The sequence below is a fragment of the Anabrus simplex genome, chromosome 1 (genome assembly GCF_040414725.1).
Source record: "Anabrus simplex isolate iqAnaSimp1 chromosome 1, ASM4041472v1, whole genome shotgun sequence".
Taxonomy (NCBI): domain Eukaryota; kingdom Metazoa; phylum Arthropoda; class Insecta; order Orthoptera; family Tettigoniidae; genus Anabrus; species Anabrus simplex.
The window spans coordinates 1,335,090,165-1,335,114,364 of NC_090265.1; the positions used below are offsets into that span (position 1 = coordinate 1,335,090,165).

At 43.4% G+C, this 24,200-nt stretch overlaps 1 protein-coding gene across 1 annotated transcript in view; it reads right to left on the reverse strand.

Moving 5' to 3' along the window:
* LOC136858839 (multiple epidermal growth factor-like domains protein 10) overlaps window positions 1-24,200 on the reverse strand; it is a 272,735-nt gene that overhangs the window by 77,624 nt on the left and 170,911 nt on the right. The window contains exon 5 of the mRNA XM_068225752.1: window positions 12,689-12,776. Coding sequence (XP_068081853.1) covers window positions 12,689-12,776 — 88 coding nt within the window. The remainder of the gene's footprint in view (window positions 1-12,688; window positions 12,777-24,200) is intronic.

Genomic DNA, 24,200 nt, shown 5'->3' on the forward strand with positions numbered 1-24,200 from the left:
AGGAAACGCCACTACTAACGAACGTGACGTCATTGTAGTACGGGAGAACTACTAAACATCTTGAGCGCGAGTCCACATGCTCCACGTTATTCTATTCCTGTAAATATTTAGTAATCCTTCAGGATATACATTTATGCATGTAATAAATTATTCATACATTAATATTTTTCTTTTCTTACTTACCGTATGTATAAATTTGAGATTGCTGTTTTATTAATTACACGAATATAATGCAAGCACAAAAATATCTATTCACTGATTCTCTATTATGCAAAGAAGTGTAAACTATACAGTATATTGCTAATTAGATATATGTTGCAAACTTGCGCGTTCCAATTGAAATACTTTCACGTGCCCCACGTCGTCTCAAGTGTTGCCAAGGTAGCTGATTTTCCGCTAAATCTGGCGGAATTAGTAGACTGTCGGCGGAGAAATATATCATTTAGCGGACAACGGATTTTTTTGGCGGAATTCTAGATTTATTATAAGCCTAGCGGAATTTAGTGTTTTATCCATTTTAGGTTTTTAAAAAATTTGTAATCCAGTCTGTCTCCAAGCTATTCCGTATTTCTTATCAGGAGCTAGCAGTCACATGAGGAAAACATGTTATTTGGTTTGGATTGTAATGCGTAGGGAAAGGGTAGGCTACTTTTCTCTTAGCCGACGAATGACGACAGATAATGAAACTGTGAGAGAGTAGCATTTATATTTATGCTATGAAGGAAGACCGTTTAATGAACTGGCCTGTTTTGTGTGTGACCCTTGAGGTAGGGGATTCACCTACAGCAGTTTGAACCCGGCACTAAAACGCCTACAAGTTTTAGCTCGCCGGCTCGCCGACAGGGGTTTAATCCCAGTAAAACTCACAGATTAGGTGAGTGCACACATTTATTATTATTATTATTCTTGCTCATTATTTGAGATCGGATTTCTTGACGGAATTTTAGCGGATTTTTAGTAGTATTTAGCGCGTCTTGAAAATATACGTTGGCAACACTGCACATTGTTCTGGTCTGTATCCCTCATCGTCAGTTCACACCCAGCTCTAACTCCAGAGAACAGTACTCACCACTCTCAATCGCTGGCAGACTGGCCTCAAACTGAACCATCTCGCGCTTTATCGCCTGCCTCGGTCTTTCGAGATTCTTCGGACGAGGAGAAGCCGCTGGAAATCTCTTGAGATGGAAAGCTCGGGGTTCATCATTTTTGTTATTTCTACACCGCCAAGGGGATATGGGGTGGTGGAAGTGGTGGTGGTAGCGGGCCAGCCACTGCGGGCCTATCTCGTTTCTGACTGGTCTGTCCATAGAGGAGAGAGGGTGGGGGCCGTAACTCGGCAATTCACTCGCCGTTGGAGCCAGGCTGACATACTCAACCGAAGCCTTATTAAGAGATGCCGGATACGGAGACTTTCAACGCCACAATAATTATATTGATGGCCTAGTTCTGATGCCGCGTATCTGACAATGTTCTTCCTATCCATTATGTTTCTTAAGACTGGTCACGCGCAGCCACATATGAATGCAGTCGATTTTCGTTGTGTTCGTTTTCCTATACTAATGTGTAAAGGAAAATGAACCTTACCATGCCGTACTGGAGGAATGTATGTTTGGACGACGTATTTACGTACTCCTACAGTATAGTTTATTTTAGGTTAATTTTCCTTTACACGTAAGCATAGGAAAATTATCACAACGAAAATTGTTCTGATAGGCTGCATATCTATATGTGGCTGGGAGGCGAGACCAGTCTTAAGGAAATTAATGGATAGGAAGAACATTGTAAGATAAATGGTATTAGAACTAGGCCATCAATATATACATTACTCCCCTTTCACTTTAGTCTTTATATTGTCCAACCATTTGCTCCATATGCCGAAGATTTAAAGAATGGAATTTTTTGATACAATGCACGCAGTTGGTTTAAAAGCGCATCCTCAGTTTGATCTTTCCTTAAAACTCTATGAATTTCAATATGTTGGAATGAGTGACCATGCCCCTTTGAAATTTGCTATGCCAGCCGTCAACAGGTTGTCCTCTGATGACCATTCAGAACAAGATTGCACACTTTCCATATAGGTGGTGTGAAACCAGGCGAAACGGGTCTTCTTCAATCTCTTGCGGATATTCCTCTAACGTATGTTCTATCTGCGAATAGTGCGAGCTCTAACACAAGATCAGCGACAGCATCAACAACTGTGTCAAGTATTTCTTGCGCATGGTCTTCAGGAATATCTTCCTATGTCATTTATTATGGTCTGATCTCTATTGTTCGCAGATATTTTCATCTCATTCGTACAACTTTCTGCCAGATGGATTGGCAAAAATGTAACAGGCATCCTTTAATTTGGGTATCTGTGAATTATTTGTCCTGCTGCATTCATTGCACTAATTTCGAAATAAGTTGTTATGATTTCAGGATGTAGTTCAATGTTGGGTATATCGCTTACATGTTTAATTTTCTGCCACAATCTCCAGTAATTCTGTTCATATTTATGTGAACATATTACACTAGGGGTAATACAAAATTACTGATAATACCGTGCAACATATGAAGTTGATACGGAGTACGGTCTCAAATGATCTATCGGACAAATACATCGCTTTTACTAGGGTGGAGTAGTGCATCGTTAGCAATAAACACTAAAATACTATTTTGGTCATTAACGTCAGAGTTATATTGAAACAACTGCTCAACAAGTAACGTCTTGTCATAAAATGGCTCTACAGTTACACATTCGCATCCGGAAGATAGTGGGTTTGATTGAATCCCACTGTCGGCAGCCCTGAAGATGGTATTGCGTGGTTTCCCTTTTTTACACCAGGCAAATGCTAGGGCTATACCTTAATGAAGGCCACGGCCGCTTCCTTCCAACTCCTAGGCCCTTTCCTATCCCATCGTTGCCATAAGACCTATCTGTGTTGGTGCGACGTAAAACCACTAGAAGAAAGAAAGCAATTACACATTCCTGCCAAGTTGAAGGTATTACTGGTCAATTTTTATTGTGTTGCCTGTATGCTTGTCACAGAAGTGCTTGTCTCTCTGGGAGTAGGACTCGTATTTCCTTTTCATCAACATTAGAGACTTCATTACGAATAATCGCTGTAGGGGGCTCCTTGGACTGTTCTTGAGCCCTTCGTTTTACTCCTTGGAAAGTCCTTCTAACCTGAACCTCAGCAGGACACGCTTGACGCTCGTGACGACTAACTATGAACAACTATTCCTTAATCGAAATTTGCATTTGTATCGCATCTTGCACTAAAAATGTCTCTTTTTGAGTACTTCCGATACAGTCTTTTTCGATTTCTACTTTTAGAGTGGTAGTGGTACATCTGGTTTGCATGAACACACCTGGTGTTCGTGAACAATAATTTGCTTTTCTTTTTAGACGAAATAACTTATTTTCCAGCCATACAAAATGTAAAACTTTGTTGTAGTTTCAATTCCTTTTTTTACAATTTGCTTTACGTCGCACCGACACAGATATGTCTTATGGCGACGATGGGATAGGAGTGGAAAGGAAGCGGCCGTGAACTTAATTAAAGTACAGTCCCAGCATTCACCTGGTGTTAAAATGGGAAAACTCGGAAAACCATCTTCAGGGCTGCTGACAGTGGAGTTCGAACCCACTCTCTCCCGGATTCAAGCTCACAACTGCGCGACCCTAACCACACAGCTAACTCGCTCGGTAATTTCAAATGAGTAGTATGTATATTCCCATTGAAATGTACTTTACAATATGCTCATTTCCATCGATATTTTAGACTACTAGAAACATGATTAAATAATGCACACGTGCATATTTGTGGGCATATTGTCTTTGTTAGTGGACGTGCATGTTAATGAATGCATATTTTTGTAGTCAATTCCCCATAAGGAATTCGAAAAATTTAAGAAACGAGATTTCCACTTCCGGAAGTGCACATAGCCCTGAGGTTCATTAATCATACACCAGGGCCTCTTAATAGCCCGAAATCTCGCGCATGCAAACCCAAGCGCAGAGGTTCTGCGCACAGTGCATCGGTCCAACTCGGCTCTGTTCGGACCAGCGTTTTGTCTCGGGGCAACTCGGCTAATTTCGGCTGAGCTCGACTCAGCTCTGATCGGGTGGTGGAGCGCTGCAGAGCAAATGAGGATGGGGGAGACAGGTGGAGTGAGCGACACAGGCATAGGGAAAGAGAGAGACAGTGCTATTGCTCAACATCGAGGTGTGGGGGTCTCCACTCTGGTCAACCTAGCAAAGTCGTCTTTTGCACCTTGCGCCGCGCAATGCACCGGTGCAAGGACTCTGAAAGGCCCCGTACCAGGTTAATTCCTGAGAGCAAAGGCGGCGGGGTGCCCACCAAGTGCCGAGGTTACAGATAGTGTAAGCCTTTATATAAAGCCCTTCCAGGGCCTTATGGCCTGTGCGGAGATGACTTTACTTTTATAATTTTATGGACATCATTAGGAGCGAGGAACACATGTGGATAAAAGTATCGGTGGACATAATTAACCACGGACCACAAGTAAACTGGTCGTTAAAACAATGGACTTTTATCCTGGAACCGATCTATTACAAGTTCACCGAACCGAATGTTGCGGAGATCGAAGTCCAGATTTGAGTTTTGGCATTAAACGAAAACAGCACGATATTATAAGCCTTACTGAAACTTGAAAATCGACTGTGATATTTTGTTAACAACTTTGCTGTTTCGTACAATATTGATAGCCGATGGTCCCGATTTCACCGCTTTGGCGTTGCTAGAATATCGAATTATTCCTCCATAGCGTTTTGCTACAGATACAGTGACAGTGACTAGAGACAGCCAAAGTGTGTTTGTCATTAGGAGCAATGAGGTGGCAATCAAATATTTCACACTATTTTTAGTTTACCAATAAAAAACCATAACATTGGCGGGGGAGTGGTTTAGGAGGCGTGTTTTCAGAAATGACGAGATAAAGACAAAGTAGAAATGAACTTAATGGATGAAGAGGTACGCATAAACCGGCTTCGGTTGTGGATTCGTATGAGGAGTGTGACGTGTGAAGGAGGATAGGTTATCTAGGAGAATAATGACTTCGGCCATGGAGGGTAACGGGAGCCATGGGAAACCGCGGCGATGGTGATAGGACAACGTTTTAACAACATAATAATAAGGGGTGCGGAACTAAAGGAGACCACTGACCTAGTTCCAAATTAAGGACTGTGGAAGTGCTTAGTTGCCGGCCTCGCGGAGTAGTATGCCTGCCTCTTACCCGGAGACCCCGGGTTCGATTGCCGGCCAGGTCAGGGTATTTATGTCGATGTGGGGGCTAGTTCGAGGTCCACTCAGCCTACTTGATTACAATTTAGGAGCTATCTGACGGTGAGATAGCGGCCCCGGTCTAGAAAGCCAAGAATAACTGCCGAAAGAATCGTCGAGCTTGACCAAATGACATCTCATAATCTGCAGGCCTTTGGGAAACCACAGACAACCAATCTCAGGACAGCCAACGGTGGGGTTCGAATCCATGCGACTGTCGAATGCAGAGCTTGGCTCCATAGGCGTAGCGCGTTAAGACGCGCGGTCACTCCGCTCGTTAATATAATATAATATAATATAATATAATATAATATAATATAATATAATATAATATAATATAATATAATATAATATAATATAATATAATATAATATAATATAATATAATATAATATAATATAATATAATATAATATAATTATTATTGTACCGGATAATAATAATGTTATTTGTTTTACGTCCCACTAACTACTCATTTACGGTTTTCGGAGACGCCGAGGTGCCGGAATTTAGTCCCGCAGGAGTTCTTTTACGTGCCAGTAAATCTACCGACACGAGGCTGACGTATTTGAGCACCTTCAAATACCACCGGACTGAGCCAGGATCGAACCTGCCAAGTTGGGGTCAGAAGGCCAGCGCCTTAACAGTCTGAGCCACTCAGCCCGGCTTATTGTACCGGAGGTACACCTCCGGCCAGTTAAACTGTGAGCCTTCTATAAGGCCATTCAAGAAATAAATGTCCTCTATTAAATAACAAATGTTCTAAGAATGGATCGTCGTCTTCTGCAGGCTGTTTCAAATGTGGATCATATACACTCTTGGCTAAGAATTGTAATTTACAGAATAGTACACCTTCTTTTTCTACCTCTAGTAACAACAACAACAACAACAACAACAACAACAACAACAACAACAACAACAACAAAATTTTACTAGAGTGCCCGGCTGAATCCTCTTCTCAGTCTGTCTCTCCAGGCTCAGCCCAGGTTCAATCTGACGATACCATTGTATGTTCTGAGTAAGAAAGACCGTCTCAAGCCTTCTTGGAAGGTCCCAAACACTGCCTCAAAATTGCTTCCAATACTCCAGGTGTTGTGCCCTTCATCAAAATTGAGATAAGGAGTGAATCTGTTACTGCCCTCTTAGATTCAGGAAGTATTGTGTCCATTATTTCTGCAGAATGGTATTCTGAGTTAAATAACTGATGTAAATTTTCTGAATATGTTTCTTCCAGTGTAAAATGTGTTTCGGCCAACCCTACTTCTTTAGACATTTTAGGATTCATACCTCTGAAAATTCGTATTTGTTGCTAAAAAATTGTCATGTCCTGTAATATTAGGGGCCAGTTTCATGCCTCATTCAGGTCTCGTACTTGACCTTCAAAAGAAGCCATGCACATTCAAGTTTAATAATAATGTCCATATGCCCATTTTGACGTGTAATTCCGTTTCATGTTCGCTTATGTCGCCTCCTCAGAGTGAGATGGCTTTAGACCTTATACATCTACCTGAGGATCAGACTTAACTGCATTCGTAAATGATGTCAGTCATTTTCCGACGTGTTTTCGGAAAATCTTGGGGTGATTGACTTAACTGAATGCAAGATAGAGATTATAGATTCGATTCCCATAATATTTCTTCCTTATAGGCTACCTTCGCCTAGAATGAAGGCCTTCAAGGAAATGTTGAGTGATGGTATCATTCGACCCTCCAAGTCGGCGTATTTTTCATCTATTTTTCTGGTTCCAAAAGCAAAAGGCGGCTTAATCCCAGTAATTGATTACAGGGCATTGAATCGTAAGATTGTTCCCCACGTTGCATTCATGTTTTTCTTGGTTTCGTAAGGTTAAGTTCTACACCATTATAGATCTAAACCAAGCCTATAATCAGTTACATCTAACGGAAGAATCGAAACATCTGACAGCTTTCGCTACCAACTGGAACCTGTACGAATACAACGGCGTGCCTTTGGTACTCCCCACGAGTGCAGCGGTTCTCACTACGCTGCTAGAGAGGGTCTTATTTGATATTTAATTTGAATATCTTTACCATAATAGAGATGATGTTATTTTCTCTGAGACATTTAAAGAATATTCAGCTCATCTAGAGGAAGCACTAAACGCCTTCGTAAAGCAGGTTTGATGGTCAAGCTATCAAAAGTATCTTTTGTTAAACCATCTATGTCTTTCATGGGGGCATATTGTTTCACCTGATGGAGTTTCGGTAGATCATTCCAGAACTAGAGCCATCTGTAATTTAAGGGCTCCCAAAGACGTCAAAGGCGTTGCTAGATTCATCGGCATGGTACATTTCTTAAGAAAATGTATCTCCGACTTCGCTAACAGGGCAGTGCCCCTGAATCTTCTTTGCGGGAAAGGTGTCTAATTCGAATGGGCCCTTCTCAACAGGCCTATTTCGACGATCTCTAATTAGCCCTCTGCAACGCCCCTGTCTTGGCTATGTCGGATTTTTCTAGCAAATGTATTGTACAGACCGACGCATCTTCACCGGCTGTCGCTGCGGTTTCTCTACAGGAATCTGAACTCGGAAGGCGGCCCATCACCTATGCGTATCAAACCTCGTCATCTCAAGATGCCAAATACTCTATGTTCGAGTTAGACGGACATGCCGTACTCTTTGTCTTAGAAAAACTGCACCTTTATCTAGAGCATATTAAATTTGAATTAGAGACCGACAACCAGGCCCTAAGCTGGGCATTAGCTAGGCCCCATCGTACCGGGCGCTTCGCCCACTTGAGCCGTTAGCATTTCTTCATTCCAGTTTGACGTGCGACACATTCGGGGATCTGAGAATGTGGTCGCAGATGGTTTAAGCCGAATGTTTTCCAGTGATTCTAATTCTGTTGACTCGGAGGAAAGCCCGCCTTCCCTTTCCACACCTTCTGGTATAAGTGCCATTCTAATTGATGCCCCTATGCTATATAATGACATAGCGAAATACCAACGTGAAGATCTGGTGATGACTTCCATTATGGAAACCATTTCGTCTGGGGAACATGTTATCCCTTATGTTTCGAGGAATGGGAACCTGTGTTGCCCCTCAAGGCACGATCAAAAGATGAAAATCGTTATTCCAGCAGTTCTAGTACCTATGATTTTCAAATATTACCATGAGACCCCATTAGGGGAACATCTGGGCTTCTTTAAAACCAGATGGAAGATATGGGAACTGTTTATAATGAAGAGTATGGACGGCGAAATTAAATGACTTGTTATAGCATGTAAAACGTTGTCTACCAAAGTAGGGCTATTGTCATCGCATCAAGCCTCTTGCCCTATGGAGCGATCGCATATCGATTATGTGGGACCTTTCCCGCAATCTAAAGGGAACGGGAATAAATTCAATCATGTGTGCGTGGATGGTTTTACACGATTCTCGTGGCTGTTTCCGACCAGGCTTGCCACGACACAAACTACTACACCTTCTCTCACTTCAATATTTGCATCTTTTGGACCCTGTCAAGTATATTGTTTCAGATAACGCTAAGGCATTCACTTCCAGTTTATTTCTTAAGTTCTGTTTTGATCTCTCTATTTCACATGTCACTACCTCGGCATATTACCCACAGCCTTCTCTACCTGAGCTGGTTAATCAAATTCTTCGATCAGCCCTTGTTGCCTTCCACCACGAAGATCATTCTCGTTGGGACACGTCCTTACATTGGTTGTCATTAGCCCTTAACTCGGCCGTTCATGAGTCCCACAAGTTTTCTCTAATATCTCTTATGTTTAAGTTTGTCCCAAACACTACCTTGCAAAATTTGTGGCCAATTAATGAGTTATTACCAGAGACAACAGATCCAGAGAACATCCGAGATCTATGAAGAAGAGCCAGAAATAATCTTAAGGCATCTCAGAAGAGAGTAAAAATAAGGTATGACCGTGGACGGGAATCCATAAATTTAAAAGTTGGAGATCAAGTCGAAGTTAAAAATGTTCCCGTGGGCAAGCTTGCCCCCAGGTTTCATGGACCCTAGATTAGTTTTTCTTACTCCTGTCACCCTTTTGGCGAGTAATCCGGAGACTGAAAGTATTTTTCGTGTTCACCTGCCTCAAGTCAAGCCTACGTGAAGGCCTTCGCTTTGTTCAGTAAATGCCACCAAGTGATTATGTTGCTGAACTGGTTATATATCTTCCCTTAGCATATTTAATACCGTAGTTTAAGTAGAATGGAAATAAAGTGAAAGAGGCCTTCTGCTCCTTTTGCTTGTCAAAAGTTGTGTGTGTAAATTAGAATTTATTTACATGTTTAAGTTATATCCTAAGTTAAGTTTGGTTTGTTGTTAAAATCCTTTTGTAAAAACCTTCCCTTCTATAAGATGTACGTCATCTGGCATTAAATCCCCTACCTCCAAACCTGAGTCAGAAACTCTGTGTGCTTCTCCTCTGAAGTCGCCAACCTTATCTACACCATATGTAGCACCGTTTGAAAAACGGTTACTGTCGCCACAAAATTGAATGTTACAGTCCCCAAATTTCATCCGAGGCCATGTCATATCAATCTGGGAGAGATGCCGGCGCGGGGTATGGGCCCGCCTCGTTCCGACTAAGACTCCAGATAAACGGCCTCCTTTGGGACTGTCATCATTGGCAGATGCCAGGAGGCTGGACTCAACCTCCCACTCTATCCTTGGACGAGACCGTGATACTTGGTCCTTTGGCTTCAGCCTTCAATATATCGGGAGGATGGTATCTCAGGGTACCTAAGGGGTCCAAGCGACCCCATCCAAACATCGGCAGCGGCGGCCGCTCTTGCTGTCAACCCTGGGCATTACAGCCCGGACTTGGTCTACTTCGGCAATCCTATCTAGACTACTCTATTTCAATAGTCCGAAACAAAAAAACCAGAATGGACTCTCCGTCAACATATATTCCGACTTATATTTTTCTCAAAATTAATGTATCTCAAGATTTCAAAAATTCAAGAATTCAAGCTGTTTATCCCATTGTAAAACCTTAGGGTGGAGGTCTGTACCGGGGGTACATCTTCTCTGACCAGTTAAACTGCGTGCCTTCTATAAGGCCATCTATGTAAACAGACTTGAACTGTTGTATTACAAGATGCTTTGGTCTTCAACTGTTAGATGTCTCTATCATCAGTTTAAAGGTTTTTTTTTACAGTTGGCGAACCTTGGGTTTTGAATTTGTTTTGTTCATGTGTCAAATTTGTCAACACTTCTGCTGGTTCCTTCTTCAATAGTAATCAACCTTTGAGAAATATGTAAATATTTTCTCTAGACAATTAAAATTGGGGGTGTGTACAGGAATTCAGCCTATCAGTAAAGCGTTCTGGAAGCTTCCACTCAATTGTACTATCACAGTGTAAAGAGGGTGTATTGACGTGACCCAGAAGGCAGGGACGCGGGCGGCGTTAGTAAGGTCCAGCATCTCAAGGTAATGGCTGAATTTTCATAACTATGTGATAGCTCCTGCGGATAGCTTGAGGGGAAGGTTTCAACCTCTTTTATTCATGTAAATTTCTAAATTTGGTGGTTTAAATGTAGAATCTTTGGCAAGTACGACGACTCTATCCTATTCTCTACTGGGAAATATGTAATGTAAGGGAACAAAGAGTGATTACCCTCTGTCGATTCCCATTCAACTTGGCATGGGGTGACTACAGTTTTCAAAACATCTAAATTTCTTCAATCACATTTGGATTTAACATTTCTTACTTAGTCACCCCAGTGTAGAATGGGTAGCCTCTCTATCACTGGGCCATAAGCCCACTTAGGCTTTTAACTACTTCTATAAGGAGGGCAAGTATTTCGCCTCCTAGCCTTTTGTTTATGGCCAGTCATGTCCAACCTTTTCTGTTTACAAGGCCATTTAGTATGGGCAATCATGCCCCTGTTTATTCGGTAATTGTTTCTGATGTAAAGTTCCCTTTAGAAACAGTAACTGTTGAACACTAGATAAGCGTTCATCGGGGCTATTTGGTGTAAATACTTGAATTGAGGACAAGCGATGGATTGTCAGGTGTAATGTAAGTGCGTCATAAGAAAATTGATGCCTCTGCGAGGCTGGACTATGATATAGTTGGAGCGTCGACTCCTACAAAGTGTATTTTCCTGGAGCTTATCTAGCTCTTATAAAATTTTGTACCTGGCAAGGGCACTAACGCTCTTTTCTATGTAAATCAACCAAACTGTTAACAGCTGTAAATTTTGTACCTAGTATTCGGACTTCTAAGTCCTTGTTAATGATAAAGCTGACGAGCTCATTACTATTGTTGTTATTCATTCAGATTTTCTTTTTCTCTAATTTTAAACTAAAAAACGGAAAGAAACACAATTTCAAATTTTGTTGTGTTAAATTCTGCTTTAGTTATTTATTTCCTTGTCTACCTATTTACTAGAGGTGGGATGAACTGCTATTTGCGTGAAACAGTTTCAACTGTTCCTGTTTCGAACTCGAAACAGTTTCAAAATAACCGTTTCGAATAGCAGTTTTGTTTGCTCCTTCCCAATTGCAACATGACACGATTGCTGCAGTGTTATTGCACAATATGCATGTTCCCATTCAGCTTGTTGTTGTACGATACTTATTAAACATATTTAAAATGGTGACTTGAAGGACTCTGTACAGGACTAGTTATCGCAAAAATAAATTAAACAGTATAAACAGTACAGTTTCAGGAGTAGTGGTCGTAACAGGCTCTTTTGTGAAACAGCTACATTACGGAACGGTTTTGATACCGGGCCACGCACAGCGACCAAAATTTGCAGCGATTAGCGAGGTAGCACAAAAGAGTTTCTGAAGCAGTGGTCGTAACAGAGTGTTTCATGAAACAGCTACATTCCGAAACGCTTTCAATACCGAAACAGTCTTAAAATAGCTGTTGCGTTTTTTCTATCCCATCTCTACTATTTACCCCAGGTGCTTCTTACCCCTCTGCAATCTACGATATTACCTTTATGATTATTATTATTATTATTATTATTATTATTATTATTATTATTATTATTATTATTATTATTATTATTGATTGTATGTCCAACGAACTACTTTTGCAATTTTCAGAGGCATAGAGGTGCCGGAATATTGTCCCGCAGTTATTTTAAGTTATTTTACGTGCCCTAGTACATCCGCCGACACGAGACGTAGCGTATTTGAGCACCTTGAAATACAGCCTAATTTACCACCGGTATAAGGCAGAGTCGAATCCGCTAAGAAACCAAATACTACACTTAGTGAGGGGATTTAAAAAACTGGTCTGTTTATGTCAATCACCAACTTAGTAGCCAGTAGGAACGTGTTAAATTATTGGATTATTACTACTGACTGGCTTCTGGTTCAGGAGACAAAAAATTCAAGATAGGAGGGATGTGATGTCGTACCTTCAGATTTCGTTAATTTTGATCGTTTATTATGTGTCAGACTTACCGTGGTTTTGTAAGTGACTCTGTTGCGTAAATGCACCCCATTGTGGTATTCAGGAACTGTCACGCTTGTCTTTATGTACTTGGTCACTCTGGAACAACAAACAGAATATCACATTATTTCTACGTAATGAATATAGGTATTCAGCGATATAATATATATATATATATATATATATATACACTGACTGACAGAGCAAATGTAACACCAAGAAGGAGTGGTCAGAACTTTATGCCAATTGCAGGGTAGACTGACGTCACTGAGGTATGCTCATGATGGGAAATGCGCCGCTGTGCTGCGCACGTAGCGAACGATAAATGGGACACGGCGTTGGCGAATGGCCCACTTCGTACCGTGATTTCTCAGCCGACAGTCATTGTAGAACGTGTTGTCGTGTGCCACAGGACACGTGTATAGCTAAGAATGCAGGCCGCCGTCAACGGAGGCATTTCCAGCAGACAGACGACTTTACGAGGGGTATGGTGATCGGGCTGAGAAGGGCAGGTTGGTCGCTTCGTCAAATCGCAGCCGATACCCATAGGGATGTGTCCACGGTGCAGCGCCTGTGGCGAAGATGGTTGGCGCAGGGACATGTGGCACGTGCGACGGGTCCAGGCGCAGCCCGAGTGACGTCAGCACGCGAGGATCGGCGCATCCGCCGCCAAGCGGTGGCAGCCCCGCACGCCACGTCAACCGCCATTCTTCAGCATGTGCAAGACACCCTGGCTGTTCCAATATCGACCAGAACAATTTCCCGTCTTCCCGTCGATTGGTTGAAGGAGGCCTGCACTCCCGGCGTCCGCTCAGAAGACTACCATTGACTCCACAGCATAGACGTGCACGCCTGGCATGGTGCCGGGCTAGAGCGACTTGGATGAGGGAATGGCGGAACGTCGTGTTCTCCGATGAGTCACGCTTCTGTTCTGTCAGTGATAGTCACCGCAGACGAGTGTGGCGTCGGCGTGGAGAAAGGTCAAATCCGGCAGTAACTGTGGAGCGCCCTACCGCTAGACAACGTGGCATCATGGTTTGGGGCGCTATTGCGTATGATTCCACGTCACCTCTAGTGCGTATTCAAGGCACGTTAAATGCCCACCGCTACGTGCAGCATGTGCTGCGGCCGGTGGCACTCCCGTACCTTCAGGGGCTGCCCAATGCTCTGTTTCAGCAAGATAATGCCCACCCACACACTGCTCGCATCTCCCAACAGGCTCTACGAGGTGTACAGATGCTTCCGTGGCCAGCGTACTCTCCGGATCTCTCACCAATCGAACACGTGTAGGATCTCCTTGGACGCCGTTTGCAAACTCTGCCCCAGCCTCGTACGGACGACCAACTGTGGCAAATGGTTGACAGAGAGTGGAGAACCATCCCTCAGGACACCATCCGCACTCTTATTGACTCTGTAACTCGACGTGTTTCTGCGTGCATGGCCGCTCGCGGTGGTCCTACATCCAACTGAGTCGATGCCGTGCGCATTGTGTAACCTGCATATCGGTTTGAAATAAACATCAATTATTCGTCCGTGCCGTCTGTGTTTTTTCCCCAACTTTCATCCCTTTCGAACCACTCCTTCTTGGTGTTGCATTTGCTCTGTCAGTCAGTGTATATACCATCTTACCTGTAACTAGAATCTCTTTAACCGTTTTAGATTTGAGGGTACTGTCTTAGTTGACTTAATTCCTTAAACTCCTGTTGAGGAGCATAGTGCTGAGACAAGGTTTTGCTATCTGGGTCTGTGATGTGCCATGTGCTTCAGCTTTCCCATGTATACCTCCTCCATGTCATCTTAGGTCATTCTCTCCTCCTCTGGCCCTGAGGATTCAATTCGAGAGCTTGTTTTGTTATGCTGTCACCAGGTCTAAGCAGTATATGGCCAATCCTCTACCACTCATTTCTTGATCTGCTGTTCGATCGGTAATTGGTGCGTTCTCTTCCACAATTCGTCATTTGACACCACTCCTGGCCAGTATATTCCGAAGATGTTCTTAAGACATTTCTTCACAAATGTCTGAATCTTACATGCCAAATATTTGGTCACTTTCCAGGCTTCACACGCATAAAGAAGCACAGACTGAAAGATCCACAGTTTTGTTCTCACATTGAGGTCTTCCGACCTCCATATGGAACGGAGTGTTGCGAATGAGCCCTTAGCCTTGTCCAAACTGCTGGTAACATTTCCACCTGCTCCTACTTTCACAGTTACAATGCTTCCTAGGCAGCAGAAGTTATTCACTTTCTATATAACCTGCCCATCTAGTTGCAACGATGCATTGTTTCGGTTTCTCAATCGCATTTCCTTTGTCTTCTTAATGTTAATCCGAAGTCTAACTTCCTGTGCTAAAGTTTGAAAGTCTTTAACCTTAATTTCCATGTCTCTATAACTATGAGCAAGTACGCATAGGTTATCGGCAAAGTCTAAATCTTCCAGTCGTTGAATAAGATTCCACTGGAATGGTCGATTCATTGAGCTTCTCATACAACATGAAGAGTCATAAGGAACAGTATGGGTGAAAGTGAACATCCTTGTTTCACACCAGTCTTTACTTTAATACGTTCCGTCAAACGTCCTTTATGTTCCAACTGGCATGTATAGTTACTATGCATGCACTTAACGAGACTGATGATCTTCTCCGGAATGCCGAAAATCTTCATTGCACTCCAGATCTTGGCCCTAAAATTGCTATCGAAGGCCTTTTCGAAGTCAATAAAGAGTATACAAGAAGATGACTGTATTCTGCTGATTGCTCTGCAATTATCCGTAAGGCATTGATCTGATCGGCAAAGGAATAACCTTCTCGGAACCCAGCCTACTCTTTCCTCAGCATACTGTCCACATAAGCTTTAATCCAGTCGAGGATGACTCGTTAAAGAACCTTGCTATGCTCAGACAGTAGGGTAATACCACGCCAGTTATTGCGAACCGACAGTCCCCCCTCTTCGGACATTTGATAAGCAACCCTTTGTTCCATTCTTTTGGGAAAGTCTCCTTTTCTCAGGTAGCAGAAATTACTGGAAGCAGCAAATCCGCCAATATGTTTTGAGAGCTTCAGGTATATGATTACCCAGTCCTGGAGCTTTGCCATTCTTTAGGTGTTTGATTGTTTGTTTTGTTGGTGGATCACTGCTGATCCTTCGATCTTCTGATATCTCTTTGTTCTCCTGTTCTGGTTTCTCAGTTTGTTCAGTAATGCGGTTCAGGACTTCCGTAATATACTCTCTCCATCTCTTCATCTGATCTTCCAACCTTTTTTACAATTGGCTGTACGTCCCACCGACAGAGATAGGTCTTATGACGATGATGGGATACGAAAGGGCTAGGAGTTGGAAGGAAGCGGCTATGGCCTTAATTAAATGCCTAGTGTGAAAATAGGAAACCGACGGTGGTGTTCGAACCCTGTTCTTCCTCGGAGGTATGAAGGTTGCCTCCTTTATTTTTAGTTAGTTTATGCCATCAAATTTCTTGTTGGCCAATTGTCTTGTTCCTTCATTTCCTACTTCCGCTGCATGTTGCTGATTCTGTGGCTAGCTTAGTAACAAAAGTCCTTTTATCCCTGTGAAAACAACGCTTAATTGATCGCTTGATTGCAGCGTATCCCTTGTGGGTCCTCTCTTTAGCATTTCGTGTTTTAGCAGCATTTTTCTTGGCTTTAACTATTCTTCTCTCTTCGATTAAGTTCCAAGTGTCTTGTGAAACCCAGTCAGGTCTTCCTTTCAAGCACCGCCTCACAGGTTGAGTTAAACACTTCTTTAGCCTTAGTCCAAATTTGATCGATGACCTTGATCTATTCCTGCTCCAATCTGTCCAGCTCTTCCCATCGATTTCGAAGTTTTACTGATAACTCTTCTTTGATTGTAGTCTCCTTTAGCCTGCCGCTGTAATATTTTACTCTTCCATATTGACTTAATCGTCCTGCTGTTGCTGTTTTAACGCATACAGTTGCTTTGAGTGAATGGTGGTCACTAACAACGTCTGCTCCTCTTCTGTTTCTCACATCGAGTAGAGAGGTACGCCAGTTCCTTTTTATGGTAAAATGCTCAATCTTGTTTTCAGTCTTATGATCAGGAGAGACATAAGTTATCTTCTGGCATTCTGTATGAGGGAAAATTATACCACCAACAATCAATCCAAACATACCACACAGATCGATGAATCGTTCTCCATTATCATTTCGGGTTCCCATACCATGCCTTCCCATAATTTGTTCCACGCCTTGGTTAGGACTTCCAGTTTTTGCATTTAAGTCTGCCATTATCATAACAATATCTCTTTTCCGTACACTACGTAAGGTTTCTTGTAGTTTACAATAAAAGCTGTCTTTCTACTCTTCTTCAGCCATTTCAGTCGGTGCGTAACACTGTACTATGGTAACCGATCTTGCTCTAAATGCAAATCTTACGGTGATTTCCCGTTCAGAAATAGGATGCCACTCTAACAAACTCTTCTTTGCTGTGCTAGTCAGTAGCAGAACTAACCCCTTAACATGGATGTCATCCTCTCTTCCCGAATACAGTAGAATACTTCAATTCCTAGTTTTTATTTCTCCAAAATCTGTCCATCTCGTCTAACTTAGACCCAAAATTATCAGTCGATACCGCATCATTTCTCTTGACACTTCTTCAAGTTTCCCAGTCTGCCACACGGTCTGAATATTCCGGAATCCAATTCGAGTGTCCTTTTTCATAGCAACTGTCACATCTCTAGAATCAATCCGGCTATTCTTGTTTCCGTTTCTTTGATGAGGTTTATTCGGATTAACATAAGTTATCGACCCGAGCGCTCTATCCTGGTGGGGGCTACCCCTTTCCGCTTCCACGCATGCGGGATTTTTCTGCAGGGGTTCTCTCCCTTATTCTTCAGGGATCCCTCTCGTTCTCCACAAGGCAGTGGTTGCTAATCCTATGTACTCCGGAAAGTTGGGCTGCCTCTTCTGCCAGTTCCGCCGTTCTAAAAACTCTTCTTTTCGCCTTCACTGCCATTGAGGACTTCAGCAGAGTTCACCAGAACCTCGTTAACCATCACTTTTCAGGATTCGTGCAGAGCCTTCACAGCAACTGTAGCGGTCCCCGGTGCACATGAAGTCCCTGCTGTACTTCGCCCCTGCAGGCCATCCCCTACTGGGAGTTGGGGTTGGACTTGTGAGGGACATTCGAGGGTATCATTCTTACAAAAGTTATTTCTATGTTTTTCGTACTAAAAATTGATAAATTACAGAGACAAAAATATTAAGAAAATTACTGTATACATTTTTACATACTTTTACGACCTACACATTTGTGTAATATGCAACCGTAATTTTTCCCAACTTCTTTACCTTTATGCTGTAGTTAGTAGGTTAATTTTAACTATAATTACATACAATTTTAACAGCTAAATGTCACATATTGCTTGATTCTCTCAGTTTCAAGAGTGATACACAACTTTATTCCATTCATGATTATTATTAATCAGTTTGCCTTCTTTTGAAGAATCAAATACACTCCCACAGTTAAATGACATATTGCATACTGCATTTTACTTCACGAAAATTTCTGAAGTTATTTGCACCCCTTATTGGGGGCAGTTACACATCATTTCACAACTGAGTGCAGCAGCGCTTTCCCCCTGTGGGTGGGGGCGGTTGAATAACACACACCGTAACCCTGCCTGTCGTACAAGGTGATTAGAAGGGGCTCAAGGGGCTCTGAACTTTGGAGCGTGGGTTGGCGAACATTATGACCATCTACCTACTATAGATATAAACCCGTCCAGACGATAGCAGCGTCACCTGACGAGGAATGACTGCTAGTCAGACACATGCACGGGGCATGTAGTATCAGTGAGCGTGCTGTCTGTGTGTAGAATGGGGAAGGCGCGCGATCTATCTGAGTTTGACCGAGGGCAGATTGTGATGACCCGGAGGCTCGGCACGAGCAGTTCGGAAACTGCACGACTTGTCGGGTGATCGAGGAGTGCTGTGGAGAGTATCTTCAACAAGTGGCGAAACCAAGGTGAAACCACGTCCAAACGTCGAGGGGTTGGGCGGCACCCCTCATTACAGATGACGGACGTCGTAGGCTGGGCGGACTGGTAAAATAGGACAGGCGGCGAACTGTGGCGGAACTAATATCAGACTTTAATGCTGGGCAGAGTACAAGTGTGTCTGCTGTACACGGAACAATCCTAAGGATGAACCTCCTCATCCGACGACCCATGCATGTGACAATGTTAACACCACGACATCGGCAACTACGACTGAAATGGGCACGTGACCATCGTGACTGGACGTTGGTGCAGTGGCAGAGCGTTGCATGGTCTGATGAATCCCGATACCTTCTTCATCATGCGGATGGGAGGGTGCAAATCCGTCGTTTTTCAGAGGAACAGCTCCGTGACATCTCTACTGTGGGAAAGGGACAAGCTGGCGGCGGCTCAATTATGCTCTGAGTAACATTCATGTGGGCATCCATGGGTCCAGTGGAGCTCGTGCAAGGTAACATGACGGCTGAGGAGTTTCGTACATTGGTTGCAGACCACGTACACCCCTGCATGACGGTCATGCTTTCCAAAGGCAGTGGAGTTTTTCAACAAGATAATGCGCCATGTCACAAGGCCAGGAGTGTGATGGTGTGGTTCGAGGAACACAGTGACGTGTTGCAAGTGATGTGCTGGCCCCCCAGCTCGAAAGATGAACACAATTCTTTGGATGGCAAGCAAGCAGGACAGACGTGTTTCTGGTTCGCTGCGAACTTCCTCACTTTCCTTTTGCTGGCGCTTATAAAACTTATAAGACCTTACTGACATTAGAACCTGAGTGTTCGCTCGTCCTGCTGGGTCACTGGGGGAGGAGATTTAGACCCTGTGAGATCGCTGGCCTCTTCTTTTTATGCAAATTGGCTGGAAAAATCTTGGCTAGCCGTTACCCCTACGAGACTGCAACCAGCCCAGCCGACTCGACCATTGTTGGCGGAGATTGGACTCGGCTTGTTGCCGTGGGGAGATCCACCTCGCTCTAGGCTATATCAAGCCTAATTTCAAATTCTACCACCCACGCGGTGCACTGTCTCGGGTCCTGTCGTGGGGACACCACTAAAATAACGTTACCTGACCCGACACAGTGCCCAGCTCGTGGCTGAGGGCCACCCGAGGCGCTGCGGCGCTGCCGCTGCTGCTGTTGCAACAAAGTTTATACCCCAGTAACTGTCAACTCCATACCTCACCATGGAAAGTCAAAATAAGGAATCGAAAACTCTGCCTCTTATACACATCAACTCCGCCCAACACTGGAGGGACCTCAGTTTATTTGTGGAAAGAGCACTCAAACACAAACAGTTTCAAATCCAACCAACCAAGACTGGAGCTAATGTCCGTGTACAAAATAAAACAGACCATGCACTACTCACAGGAACACTCAACAAACACGACATGCATTACTTTACCCATGCATTGGAAAAATCCAATCGAAAATCAATAGTAGTTAGGGGACTACCAATTGATCTGACCCCCCAAGAAATTACCAACGACCTCACAGAACAGGGATACCAACACCTAACAGTAGTACAAATGCACAGAAACGTAGAACAAAAAGACAACACAGTCAGAAAAGCCCCAATGCCACTTTACATCATTAATTTTGAAGCCACCCCCACCAACAAGGACCTCCCCGAACTAAGGGAAATACTCAACATCCCGGTCAGAATCGAACCAAAAAGAATAGATGAAGTGCACCAACCCCAACAATGCTACAATTGCCAAGCTTACGGCCACCTCAGAACACACTGCCACTTAAAACCTAAGTGTGTTAAGTGCGCAGGACCACACAAGCCAGCCAACTGCCAAATGCGGGGTTCAGAAGGGCTCAAATGCGCAAATTGCGGAGAAGCCCACCCCGCCTCCTCCAAACGGTGCAAAGCATACCTAGAGTACATACAAAAGAGACAAAAAGGTACCACGCAAACACCGCAAATCACTACCACCAACACACCCCCCCAGCAATTCATCCCAGCCCCACCCCCCCCTTACTAACCGCTGGAATGTTCCAGGTTTCGCGTCAGAAGTCCCGGACAACGCAGAACCGAGTAACACAGCCGACCCGACACAAAAAACATGGCTGGAAAAGAACTTCCCCCGACTGAAACGTACCAATCACACACAACAACAACTACCACCAACACAGAAATCACCTACTCACAGAACTCGCTCACTACCAGAAATACACCAGGATCAAAGACCAACCACTACAAACAAAAACACTACACCCCCCCAGACAGCCAACAACACAACAACACCAGCCACCCTACCAAACAACACTACACAAATCCCCCCCCCCTCCTCAAAAGCGCCCCACCACAAGCACACCTCACCCACCGAATGACAAACTTTTCACAAAATTCCCCATCTCAGACAGCACCCCACCCTATGTAAAATACATTCTGGAAACACTCCAAATACAAATGAAAACATTCATGGACAACATACTCACAACAATACAACAGCTCAATCACTCCCTACTACAGTTAGCCTTCCAACTCTCAAACAACGAAACATGGGTAAGAGACCATTAAAAGTTTCCTACTGGAACGCTAATGGTCTCAATGACCCGGCCAAGAAGGTTGAACTCACACACTACATCACACAACACGACATTGACGTCATACTTATACAGGAAACCAAGCTAAAACCCACAAAACGATTCACACTTCGAAATTACAACATTTACAGAACAGACAGAGACGGGGATGGGGGTGGGACTATGGTCGCTATTAAAAGACGCATTTCCCACAACCATCTCTTACTACCAGAAACACAACACATTGAAGCAACAGCCATACAAATCCAAAACGGACCAGACACACTAACTCTCATATCAGCATACCTTCCACCCAAGAAAAAACTCATCGCCAATGACATTGACATCTTACTAGACCACGATCAAGTTATACTAGCCGGCGATCTTAACTGCAAACACCCTGACTGGCACAGTAAAACCACTAACACATCTGGCAATAAACTACGTAACCATAACTTAAACAACGACTACTTTATTATCGCCCCCGCAGAACCAACATTCTATTACTGGCACAACAATACACTACTTTCCGACACTAACGACATAGCCCTACTGCGCAACGTACCAAGTAACATCACAATTGACACCATGCAAGCTCTACGATCAGACCACAGACCCGTACTCATGCAGCTGGGAGTAGACCCCTATTACAGAAATACGCACAAGAAAATACAAACACACAGAATAGACTGGGACAAATTTAAAGAACAACTCCAATACCTACAGGAATCGAACCCCATACCCACCCCAAATACAACAGCAGAAATAGACACAGCCATAACCGATTTCACAAACATTCTTACCACCGCAGCCAAAGCTAGTACACGACCAAAACCCACAGCCAAACAAGGACAACTACACGAACTACCGGAACGCATAATACAGTTAATACACGACAAAAACAAAGCCCGTACACTTTTTCAGAAAACAAGAACACTACAAAGCAAAATTCAATTTAACCGACTACACTCTAAATCCAAAAAAGAAATTAAAAAATTCTATAACGAACAGTGGACCGCTAAATTGCAGAACCTTAAACCTAATAGTGATAATAATAATAATAATAATAACCTCTGGAGAACAGCAAAAATTTTCACACACACAGAACGCCCAGTCCCTCCCCTAGTAAACTCAGCCGGAACGCAATTAACTTCGCATATAGAAAAAGCAGAACTACTAGCTAATACACTAAAGACTAACTTTACCCCTAATACTCATTTAATAAACAATGCCCACGATCAACAAGTAAAAACCAAAGTAATAAACTACCTAAACACACCGAACCACTCACCCGTCTCCCAATTTAAACCTATTGAAATTAAAAACATTATTAAAAAGTTACCTAACAATAAAGCTCCAGGGGAGGATGGAATGCCATCATTACTGCTAAAAAACCTCAATAATAACATGCTAAATATCCTAACAAACATATTTAACGCAATGCTAAATCTTGAATATTTTCCACATCAGTGGAAAATAGCTAAAATAATCTGTTTCCCCAAACCAGGTAAAGATCACAAAAACCCAGCTAACTACCGCCCCATAAGCCTACTAAGCATAATATCTAAAGTCTTCGAAAAGCTAATTCACAACAGAATAAAACACACAATTTATAATAACTTAATAAATGAACAATTCGGGTTCAAACCCCAGCACTCTACCACACAACAGCTATTAAGAGTCACGGAACACATAACACAAGGTTTCCAACACCACCAAGGCACAGCTGCAGTTTTCCTAGACTATACACAAGCCTTTGACAAAGTACACCACCCATACCTTATATACAAACTAATAAAACTACAACTACACCCTACATACATTAAAATCATAAACCAATACCTCACAAACAGAAAATTTTTCGTACACCTAGATGGAACGAACTCCCAGCTCAAAAACATACACGCAGGCGTGCCACAAGGCAGTATTATCGGCCCGACCCTGTTTTTACAGTACATTAACGACATCCCACGAAACGCACGCACCCTTACAGCCATCTACGCCGACGACACAGCAATTCTTACCAAAAGCAGAAACCCCGACCTAGCCACAGAACACCTACAACAACACTTACAACAACTCGAACCCTGGCTCACCAAATGGAAAATACAAGTCAACATACAGAAAACAAAGGCAGTATACTTTACACGCAGAACCCGCCGCCCCCAACAACAATTAACACTACTAAATCAAAACATAGAATGGGTCCCCAAACACAAATACCTAGGAATCACACTAGACGCAAGACTGAACCTACAAGAACACGTAAACCTAACACTACAGAGAGCCAAACAACAACTACAAACACTCTACCCACTCATACACAGCAAAAGCTCATTATCCAGAAAGAACGTACTTCTAATCTACACCTCCTTCATCAGACCTATCATCACGTACGCACTACCAGCAATAGGCTTTCTCTCCAGAACAAATATACAAAAACTTCAGTACATACAAAACTGGGCTCTAAAACTAGCAGTTAAAAACATTCACACAAGCATTGCAGATCTACACTCCATTACAAAAATACCATACATACTAGACTTCGCCCTCGACCAAACAACGAGCCCTGCTCGCCCCCCAGCCACCGACCGCCAGCCGCACCAAGAGTCGCCCGGCAACGGCCGCCATCTTGCCGTTTCCAGCCGTTCCCAGCGCGGTCCGACTTTTTGGATATACTCCAACCAGTCTTCCTGCGGTGTGATCAATCCGATCGAACAAATCTGGGATGTGATTGAACGTCGCGTCAGAGCTTCTGGAATTTACGGGAATTAGGTGACTTGTGTGTGCAGATGTGGTGCCAACTCCCTCCAGCGACCTACCAAGGCCTCACTGCTTCCATGTCAAGACGCATCGCCGCTGTTATCCGTGCCAGAGGTGGACATGCCGGCTATTAGGTAGGTGGTCATTGTGTTCTGGCTGATCAGTGTATGTTCCTGACCTACATGTGTGTATGGGCAGATGGT